The following is an 11456-nucleotide window of genomic DNA, read 5'->3' as shown; positions in this document are numbered from 1 at the left end:
GTTACGCAAATTGTACAGCGCCTTACAAATGTCAGAGACTAGCGACTCATTCCCATCCCCTTTCAGGACCTTGCCCTTTTGTGGAACTAGAAAATCGTGCCAATTGAAAGTTAGGATATTAACTCCAATCGGAGTGCAGATTTGCTGGTTGTTCCCGCCTTCCACGCCTGAACGAACCAATCAGAGCGTCCGGAGAGTGTCGGGGTCTCTTCAACCTAGAGACCACCTCTACGATGGAGCTTGCACTTTTCTCCGTCCTTGCCATCAGCTTTTTCTCATCTCGCATCCCAGCTTCCCGGCCTTGGAAGGGGGATCCTTCTTCATCCTTGTCTCAGTCCCCCAAATCTTGGCATCGCAAAGGTTGAACGACGGAGACCGGAAGTGCGCGCAGTAGCGCAGGGTCCCCGGGAACCAACACCGGAAGTAGCTTTGCTGCAAGATTCCGTCGGCTGCGCTATGGCGGCGATACCCCCGGACTCCTGGCAGCCGCCCAACGTATACTTGGAGACCAGGTGAGAGGGGTGGGACCTCTGGGGCTCGGCTGGCTGAGGCAATGCGGAGCCCGGGCTTTGCCGCGGGGCTGGGTTCCCCGTGCACTTCCCCGGGAGCACGGCCTCCTCGTGGGGAAGCGTGCAGGGACGGCCGTGGGGGCCGCCTGGGAGCTGAATGGGGACCGACACCGCCCGCGTCCTAGCTCCGCACCGGCTTGCTCTGAAACCTCAGCGACAGCATCCTGCTTGCCCTCCTTCCACCCCCTGGTTCATTCATTCCTTCGTTCGACGAGCGTGTGTTGAGTCTACAAGCAGGCGACGTCGGGACTGGAATCAGGATATAGCTGCAGGAGACACGCCGCCTTGCATTTAGGACCTTACAATGTAGTGAAAGGGGCAGATCTGTAACTACTAACGTTGTAAATAGTTCAGCTGGATAACCAAATTACTAGGAAGGCATAGGAAGAAGCACATTTCCCCACTGTCAAAGAGCGGTATCATTGAGCACCAGCCCTCTTGTCCCCGTCCCCTGACGTACAGCATCTCACTGATTTTTTTTTTTTTAAAGAATTTATTTATTTATTTGACAGAGAGAAATCACAAGTAGGCAGAGAGAGGAGGGAAGCAGGCTCCCCACTAAGCAGAGAGCCCGATGTGGGGCTCGATCCCAGGACCCTGAGATCATGACCTGAGCCGAAGGCAGAGGCTTTATTCCATTGAGCCACTCAGGCGCCCCCATCTCACTGATTTTAATCCGCTTAGCAACTCAAATCGTGCAGGTGTTATTCCACCTTCTCTCCCATTTTAGCAGGGGAAACGATAGAATTCACGGATTAAATGATTTGACCAAACCCGTATATCTAGTAAGTAGGGGAACCTCATTTGGAGGTTTGGTCTGTCTGCCTCACTTGCTCGGTTCTTTAGCCCCATTGATTCCATTGCCTCTTTGGAGATAGTCCTATCTTTTGGAAGTAGGACAAATAACCTTAAGTAACTTCTTACTGCTACAGCAATATCAGCTTAGTTGTAGTCTGACATTCAGGGTGTTTGTTTGTTTGTTTGTTTGTTTTTCTCATCTGGTCTTTACCTAGCTCTCTAGCTACATCTTCTGCTATCCCCACACCAGTAGTCTAGGTCCAGGCCCTAGTTCTCTGTCAACTTTCTGCTTTTGGCCATGCTGTTTTCCCGCAGAACACGGTTCTCAGGTGCTGCTTTTGCTCTCTGGTCATCTTCCCCACCGTGTATGGCAAAATTCTACTTCGTCAGGCCTCAACTTGTAAGTAATTTCTGAATTCACCTGTTAACATTTTTAAGTTACAAGATAAATTGAAATTTAAATCCAAGCAGTGTAGAAGTGTGTAGAATAAATGAAATCCACCTCTTCCTGTAGAAATAGTTAATAGTTCTTTGGATGACCTACATCTTTCTCTGTGAATGTATAGACATTTTTTTTTAATGTTCTGTTTCTTAAAAACAGGATCGTGATCATACTGTATATATATTTTTTCCTATAATTTGCTTTCCTTTCACTTGTTAATATGGCTTCCCACATCATTGCTATTTTGTATTTTAGTCATTTCCTCTTTAAGGGACTCTTAAATTGCCTCTTGTTTTTTTTTTTTGTTTTTTTTTTTTTAAAGATTTTTTTTTTTTTTTTGTCAGAGAGAAATTACAAGTACACTGAGAGGCAGGCAGAGAGAGAGAGAGAGAGAGAGAAGGAAGCAGGCTCCCTGCTGAGCAGAGAGCCCGATGCGGGACTCGATCCCAGGACGCTGAGATCATGACCTGAGCCGAAGGCAGCGGCTTAACCCACTGAGCCACCCAGGCGCCCTCTTGTTTTGTTTTGTTATGATAAATACTAGAATAAAGACCCTTGCACATACTGGATCCTTAGGCACATCTGTAAATTTTGCTATAGAATACTTTGAAGTTGAAATTGCTGCCAATAGGTATGCAGATTTCAGAGTTGTCTAGGTATTTCCTGATTGCCATTCCAAAAAGTTACTCCCTGTATTTAAAAAAATTTGCACCAGAATATAAGCTCTATGAGGGCAAAAGCACCTAGAATTTGTACAGAGTAGGTGTTAATCCCTGTTGAATTTTAGTAGTGTGAAGGATGAATTGCTGGTAGAAAGGGTTTTAGAAAGCTATATTCTAGCACATTTTATATATATGTATACACACACACACACACATTTACAGAGTGCTTACAATGTGCTTGGCACTGGGTATACAGGCTATCCAGAGTTGCCTCAATTTTCACATTCTTGGAGCTTAAAATCTAGGTGAGTGATGGAGTGGAGGGGAAGGCACCTGTCTAAAGTCTTTTGCTTTTTTCTTTTCCTTTGCTGTACTTAAGGGGGAAAAGTGCTCATCCCATTTGGTAGGTTAGAGATTTGAAATAATCATGTTTTTCGTTTGTTGCACCCCCTCCTAAGTACACACACAAACTGTACTTTTTTTTTCCACATTAAAATTTTTACAAATAGGTAATATATTTACATGTTTCAAAAATACAAAAGTTTAAAAGAAGGTACTCATTGAAAGCCTTCCTGTTTGCCATTATCCAGTTTCTACCTCCACCCAGAAACTCATACATGTATAAATAAGTATAAATTCCTGATATGTTAATGTCCTTCTTAAAAAAAATTACAAATTAAGTGTAATTTCCCCCCTAATTTAAGAGTTGGTTATATTGGTTTCCCACGATCAAAGATTTTTTTAATATATAAAGCTAGTTTGAATTTTTTTTAGTTGTCCACAGTTATTTTGTTTAAAATAAGTACCATAATCTCCTGTGTGCTTTACTCAAAGAAGATACCTGTGTTTAAGTTATTTACATTGTGATTGTGATGTTTTCCTTTGCCCAGCGTGAAATCCGATATGTATTACAATTTCATGACTTAATATAAACTTGAAAATAGAGAGTCCTGGATCAGTCCCATAACATTACTGTTGCGTGACCTTGTTCCTGACTGGAGCTCTACTTTCCTCTTCCCCTGCAGCATGGGGATCATTGTGCTGGAGTTGTACTGGAAGCATGCTCCAAAGACCTGTAAGAATTTTGCTGAGTTGGCACGTCGAGGTTACTACAATGGCACAAAGTTCCACAGGATCATCAAAGACTTCATGATCCAGGGAGGTGACCCAACAGGAACAGGTATAATTAAGCCGACCTTGGCTGAATTCAGCAAAATAAGGAAGGCTGAGAGAGGAGTACGTGCAGAGGGGAAAAATCAAGAATTTGGTTTTAGTTTTGGATACATTACATTTGAAATACTTGTCAGATCTTGAGGTAGAGATGTTGAATAAGTAAGGGGATACGAGTGTGGAGTTCATGGAGAGGTCTGGGATGGAGGTCCAAATCTGGGAGTTACTGTCATTTAGATGGGATTTATTAGTGAAATCAGTGGATGGTAACGTTAGTTTTAAGGCCCCCTTGCTTCTCAGTCTGCACCTTCTCTCCGCTGATTCCTGCTCCTGCTTTTTTGCCTTTAGATAAATTTGATACTCTCTGTGGCAGTCTTTCTTCTTCTTCTTCTTCTTCTTTGTCATTGTCAGTTGTTCTCTGTCTATCCTTTATGACCAGAGGCATTCAGTTTCTTTAATATATATGGACATGTGTAAAAATGTACAGTGTAGGGGCACCGGGGTGGCTCAGTTGGTAGACTTTTTTTTTTTAAGATTTTATTTATTTGAAACAGTTAACAAAATCAAAAGACAACTGACAGAATGGGAGAAGATATTTGCAAACGACATATCAGATAAAGGACTAGTGTCCAGAATCTATAAAGAACTTAGCAAAATCAACACCCAAAGAACAAATAATCCAATCAAGAAATGGGCAGAGGACATGAACAGACATTTCTGCAAAGAAGACATCCAGATGGCCAACAGACACATGAAAAAGTGCTCCATATCACTCGGCATCAGGGAAATACAAATCAAAACCATAATCATTGTATTTTCTTAGTTCACTTTATTTTTTACTTCTTAGTTAGCATCTCAGATAAAATTTTTGATCAGTTTGTGAGAAATGCACACTCATTATTTTTATAAATTTTGTTAAGGAATTTTATCATACCTGAGAATTGAGATATTTTGATAAATTTCTACTACCCAAATTTATATGATGTGATTTAAAAAAAAAAAAATGAGGTAATCACTTGTCACTAGTGGGACAGATAAGTATTTTCCAAGTAAAAAATGTTAAAGAATTATTCACAACTTTTATTTGTATGTTTTTATTTTTAAAGTTAATGTTCTCAGATGATATCTAATCATTTCTTGTGTACACTTTAGAAAAGACAGTTCCAAGATACCAAATAATAAGATCACAAGTAAAATTTTCAATAATATTACATTATTGAGAATCTGATATCACAGGAAAAAAGTTACAAGAAAAAATTTGAAAAAAAAGTTTTACCCTTTGCCTTGCAACCACACTGTCCTCACATACTACTGAGAAGTAGACTTTGTTGTTGTTGTTTTTAGTAAAATCTAACCACTACAGAAACATTTCAAGTATTTTACATTATTAATGGGCTGGTCACAATGCATTTAGCAAACAGTATCTGAAAAGAACTACTATTTGCCATGAAACCATTTTTGCAGCTGCTTAGAGTAGGCCAACATTTTTGAGTAATAAAAATTAAGCTGCTCAAGTGTAAGGTGACAACAATGAGCTGCTTTAGTTGTGACTGAAATCGTAATTTCTTCAGAGACACTGGGTCAGGTAGGTGATGTCTCTCTGAAGTGATTGTCATTTAAGAATCCTATATTTCAAGCTGACAACCAAGATATGGAAGTTGATGAGCCACCAAGCACCTCAGGGCTACTTATTTCAAATCAGATGGAACACAGGAAGGAGGCATAGCCACCTGTCACATCATAAAACAGTTGAACATATTGGCAAGGGAAGAAGGTTGCAGGCCCAAAGAATAAAAAAAGAAAAAGAAGTAGTACATAAAATGATGATTCACAGTACTTCATTCCAAGATCTGGCTACTTGCTTTCTACCAAACACCTATAAGAGTTGCATATATTTTAAAATGAAACTATGGCAGATTATACAAGATTATAGAAATGATAGAGCTTTATATTATTGCTAACCGCACTGTTCTAAGGCCAAACAGCTTGTTGTAGGAGATAATCAGTGTCTCCAGTGCATAGTAAAATCTGAAATTATACACATAGTATAGAAGTGTTTTTAAGAATAAAATTTTTAAAAATAGGGGCGCCTGGGTGGCTCAGTGGGTTAAGCCTCTGCCTTCAGCTCAGGTCAAGATCCCAGGGTCCTGGGATCGAGCCCTGCATCAGGCTCTCTCCTCAGCAGGAAGCCTGCTTCCTCCCCTCTCTCTCTCTGCCTGCCTCTCTGCCTACTTGTGATCTCTCTCTCTCTCTATGTCAAATAAATAAATAAAAAGTTTCAAAAAAAAATTTTAAAAAATAACTTGCTATTCCAATTAAAATAATAGAAAATTAATAGGTTAAATAAAAGTACACATTAAAAAATGTCTTATATTTAAAGATAGTCCTCTAGTGTTATAGGAATGTTCCATTTTCCTAGTTTTATTGAGATAAAACATGAGTTACATACATATTGCAAAGTGATTGTAAGTTCAGTTACCATCTTCACTTTACACAGTTACAAATTTTTTTATGATGAGAACTTTTAGATTTACTATCTTAGAAACTCTTAAATATACAATACAGTATTGGTAATTATAGTCACCATGCTGTACATCATATCCTCCACATTATCTTCTAACTGGAAGCTTATATATTTTGACTACTTTTACTCATTTCTCTACCCTCTAACCCTTACTTCAGGCAAACACTGATCTATTCTTTCTCTGAGTTTATTTTTTTTAAGAATCCACATATATTTAAGATAATACAGTATTTGTCTTTCTCCGTGTGACTTACTTCATTTAGCATAATGCCACAAAGCCCATCCATGCTGTCACAAATGACAGGATTTCTCTTTTTATGGCTATATATATACACAGACATACACAACACATACACACATGCATATATAGTAATACACACACACACAAACACACACACACACAAACACACAAACCACAGTTACTTTATCTATTTGTCATTGGATACTTAAGTTAGTTCCTTGTCTTGGCTATTGCAAATAATGCAGCAATGAACATAGAGATGCAAATATCTCTTTAACATAGTGATTTTTAAAAAATTTTATTATGTTCAATTAGCATGAATATAGAAGATCATTAGTTTTTAATGTAGTGTTCAGTGATTCATTAAAAATATAAAATTAAAAAAATAAGATGTATTTTGTTTCCTTTAGTTTATACCCAAAATTGGGATTGTTGGATCAGATGGTAATTCAATTTTTAATAGTTTTTAGTAGTAAACTCCAGATTGTTTTCCATGGTGGCTGTACCAGTTTACATTCCCACCAACAGTAAACAAGAATTCTTTTCTCCTTACAACCTCACTAATACTTGTTTCCTCTAATCTTTTTCATGACAATCAATCTAACAGGTGTGTAAGGGTATGCCGTTGCAGTTTTCATTTTTATTTCCCTGTTGATTAGTATCTTGAGCCCCTTTTCATGTATCTGTTGGCCATCTATATATCTTCTTGAGATATATGTCTCTTCAGTTTATCTGCTCATTTTTAGTTTTTTTTGTTTTGTTTTGTTTTTTTCTTTTTGTATTGGGTTGTATGAGTTCTTTATATGTTTTGGATAGGAGCCCCCCCTTATCAGATACATGATTTGAAAATGTTTTCTCCCATCACATATTTTGTAGATTTCATGAATGCTACATTTGTCTTTTTTAATACATAGTTAATGGGCTAGAGAATGCTTTTAGAAGAACAATACTTTTTACCATGTATGATGATTATATTGCGAAGTATGGTGCTACAGATGGATCATGTAGAATGTAATTAATATCTTCTACAAAACTGTATTTTAGTAATGTGTGAGAAACTAAAACTCATATATAAAAGCAATACCCTCACTTCAAAAAGTAAGTTATTTGGGATCCCTGCTAATATTTAAGCTGAATTGCTATTGTTATTCTTCAGGCCTCCAGCAATTGCTGTTCTACTAAGAATCAGAGATCTCTAGCCCTAGAAGAGAAAATAGCATAAAATGTGCATAAGAAGTTTGTAGAATATTAGTCGAAGTTAATAGTTATATCCTAGGACACTGAGTTTGAGGCTTCAAATGGCTACGTCGGTCCCTGTCATAATAGCGGGCTGGCTATATAATTAATCATCTCCTTGATTTATGAAAATATTTTTAAATTCAGTAATACTTGATGCTAAACCAGATGTAAAACCCAAATGCACTAATCTTTACAAAGTCAATGATCAATGACTACCAAAAATCAGCAAATTTTTCACATTATTTTAATAGACAGGGAAGGAAAAAGCTAAAAATTTTTATAATGTAGTGTTTTTTATGCAAGTAGCTGTCTTTTCTGTTGTCTGGCCAGGCCAGGAACTCCCAGAAGTTAGCAGGAGAGACTCTCAGCTGAATTTTCTGTCTAGTGTGACACATCACCACAAATTGTTTTTAGCAAATTTAGTTACCTACAGCAAAATTACATGAGATTATGATTAAAAGGTGAATTGCTTTGATTAAATCTGAGGATAAAAACATCCAAGCATAGCCAAGTAGCTGACAAGTGTCTGAGGCTGTTCAGGCTGCTATAACAAAATACCTTAGACTGGGTGTCTTAAACAACAAATGTTTATTCTCTATGGTTCTGGAGGCTGTGAAGTGCAAGTTTAAAGCACCTGCAGATTTAGTGTCTGGTGAGAATCTGCTTCCTGCTTCATAGATAGGCATTTTCTCACTGTGTCCTCACATAAAAGAAATGGCAGAAAGGGAAAGAGAGCTCTAACCCTGTTTCTGAAGGTTTCACTTTTACATTCCCAACAGCAGTGCACACCCTTTTCTGCATACCCTCTCTAACACTTGTTATCGTTCATCTTTTTGATGACAGTCTAACAGGCCTGAGGTGATATGTCACTGTGATATGTCATCATATTGCAAAGACACACTTCCTAATACCATCAGATTTGGGTTTGAATTTCAACATATGAATTCTGTGGAAACACAAACATTTAAGTCCTTAACAGAACTAATGCTCTGAAAGACAAAGTCAGAGAATAGAGAAGATGACTTACAAAGTACCTAGAATGAAATATGAGGCAAATAACATTCATTACTTGAGGTAATGCAATAAAATATAATCCCTGCAAAGGAAACTGACATGTTTTTTGAGTCCAAGTGGAAGAGAAAGCTTTACTGGAGGCAGCTTATTTAGGAACAATTCTCCATTATTATATTGACATTCTAGGTACATTATCTAAGCGTATGGAAGAAACTGGTGTTCTAAGCGTTAGGTTAAACCAAAAGAGATGTTAAAAGTAAATACAGAATTTGACATTGCCATTGGGTTTAATAATTGTTAGTTAACAACACATTTGGTAGACTTTGTGCTTTTATGTGTCATGCCTGGAATTAAGTGACTTGTGAGGAATCATACCCCTTAGGGTTTCATGAGAACACAGATAGCTCATAACAAAGATATTCTGTGTTCAATTCCTGTGTGCCACAAGCAAGAGGGAATTATGTATAGAACAATTCTCCTAAAATGCTGCATGAACTTGCTTTGAGATCAGAGCAAAATATTTATTTTTAAAAATTTTTTAAGGTATTATTTATTTATTTGACAGACAGAGATCTCAAGTAGGTGGAGAGGCAGGCAGAGAGAGAGAGAGAGATAGAAATGAAGCAGAGAGCCCAATGCGGGGCTGAGCAGAGAGCCCGATGCAGGGCTCGATCCCAGGACCCTGAGATCATGACCTGAGCCGAAGGCAGAGGTTTAACCCACTGAGCCATTCAGGTGCCCCCAAAATATTTATGTTTATAGTATGTTTAAAATAAAATAGACTGCTGAAAAATTTGTACCATCATAGAGTGAATGAATTTGTGTCCTGGCATAGCTTAGTTTTAACTGAATAGATTTAAAAGCTCTTTCAAATGTTTGGGAATGTTGCATTATTATTTTAAACAAACACAGATTATTTGCAACTGGCTACTAGTCATAGTTAAAAGTGTCTACTAGTTAAAATTTAAATATTAAAATACTGTATTCACTGAATTTTTTGTTATTATTCACTTTGGAAAATATCTGCAATAGACATATAAACAAATAATTCCAATGTTTGATAATTATTGCAAAACTTTATAATTCAAAATTCAACTAGATAAGAAAGTCAAAGAAACCACATAAGATTTTTTAAAATTAATGTGTGTGAGAGAGTAAAATAAAATATTTACAGATAAGAAAATGTGAGAGGGGCGCCTGGGTGGCTCAGTGGGTTAAAGCCTGTGCCTTCCGCTCAGGTCATGATCCCAGGATCCTAAGATCGAGCCCTACATTGGGCTCTCTGCTCATCAGGGAGCCTGCTTCCTCCTTTCTCTCTGCCTGACTCTCCACCTACTTGTGATCTCTTTGTCAAATACATAAATAAAAAATCTTAAAAAAAGAAAATGTGAGAGAATTTCACCCAAGTTTAACTATGTATACTACCAGAAATTGTCAACCATGGAAACTTGGGTCAACAGGAAGAAGTAGAGTATGATGAAAAGAAAAGATAAGAGAATTAAAATTTGTCATCTTAATTTCTTTAAAATAAAACTCTTCATAGTAAAACTAATGTATTTTACTTGAAGGTTTACTTCATATAAAGTATATGACAATACTAGCATAAAGGAGAGAAGATATAGAAACTTGAACATCATCAACCCACTGTACCCAACTGTCATTAATAGAATATTGCACTAATAACTATACAATACACATTCTGAATTTCAAGAACAGATGGAATTTTGCTATGATACTATGATACCGCCTATGCTGCACCATAAAATAAACTTCAACATACTGAAATTTTACAGAGCATATTTCTGACCCAACATACATAAATTAGAGTTTGATGAGAAAATGCCTAGGAAAATGCCAAATATTTGGAAATTAAGCAATACATTTCAAAAATCACTCATGGTTTGAAGAAGAAATAAGGAGATTATAAAATATTTTCACTTGAATAACAATAGGGAAATTGGTTTGTGGAATGCAGCAAAAGCAATATTTGAAGCATTTATGTAGCTCCAATGTTTATACTAGAGTAAGAGGTTAAACTGTACAATGTAATGATGTAAAATACATACGCATTATGAAATGATTACCACAATCAAGCTAGTTAACACATTCATCACCTAACATATCTTTATTGTATTATCTTTTTTTGTGTGTGGTAAGAACACATAAGATCAAATTTCAAGTATGCAATGTAGTGTTATTAGCGATAGGCACCATGCTACATACTCTAAAAGCCCTCCCTAAGCTGGGAAAAAGAGAGTAAACTGAAACAATGTAAGTAGAATGAAGGAAACCATAATTGCAGAAATAAATAAAATAGAAAATAAATAATACAGAAAATTAACAAAGCCAAAGTTGATGCTTTGAAGATAGTAATAAAAGTGATAAACTCCTACAAGAAGTGAATAAGAAAACAAAGAGAAAAAAATACAATTACTGAAATCAGAAATAGGAGGAGACATTATTGTCAATTCTACTAAAAAAATTGTAGTTACACCAATTAATACAACTTAGAATAAATGGACAAATTACTTAAAGAACACAAATACCAAAACTTAGACAAATTTAGAGAGAATTGGTATGGCATTATGCCAATTTAAACACCACATTATGACACAAAACTTTGTCTAAAAGTAAATTCAGTTACAAAGTTTAAATGAGTTCTACTAAATATTTGTGGGTAAATAATACTGTTCTTATCCAACTTCTTTCAGAAATTGGCAGAGGAGAGAACCCCCCCAAATTTGTTTTATGAGTTTATCCAAACTATGAGCCCCAAACTTCCAAATACTTTACAATA

The 11456-nt window shown here is 36.8% G+C and overlaps 1 protein-coding gene across 1 annotated transcript; it reads left to right on the top strand.

Annotated features, from left to right (window-relative positions):
• The first annotated feature begins 209 nt into the window (after nt 1–209).
• LOC132008686 (peptidyl-prolyl cis-trans isomerase-like 1) lies at nt 210–3800 on the top strand. Its single transcript, XM_059387279.1, has 2 exons — nt 210–512; nt 3497–3800. The coding sequence occupies exons 1-2, from the start codon at nt 457–459 to the stop codon at nt 3783–3785; spliced, it is 345 nt and encodes a 114-aa protein (XP_059243262.1). The 5' UTR covers nt 210–456; the 3' UTR covers nt 3786–3800.
• The last annotated feature ends 7656 nt before the right edge of the window (nt 3801–11456 follow it).

Source organism: Mustela nigripes, unplaced genomic scaffold (assembly GCF_022355385.1).
Source record: "Mustela nigripes isolate SB6536 unplaced genomic scaffold, MUSNIG.SB6536 HiC_scaffold_663, whole genome shotgun sequence".
NCBI lineage: Eukaryota > Metazoa > Chordata > Mammalia > Carnivora > Mustelidae > Mustela > Mustela nigripes.
Note: the sequence above shows the minus strand (reverse complement) of the source record. Positions and strands in the feature narration are given on the sequence as shown.

Excerpts from the sequence above, each read along its gene's own strand:
- LOC132008686 (XM_059387279.1), top strand. The coding sequence starts at position 457 with ATGGCGGCGATACCCCCGGACTCCTGGCAGCCGCCCAACGTATACTTG. Across the intron at positions 513-3,496 it reads AACGTATACTTGGAGACCAG|CATGGGGATCATTGTGCTGG; the intron begins GTGAGAGGGGTG and ends CTTCCCCTGCAG.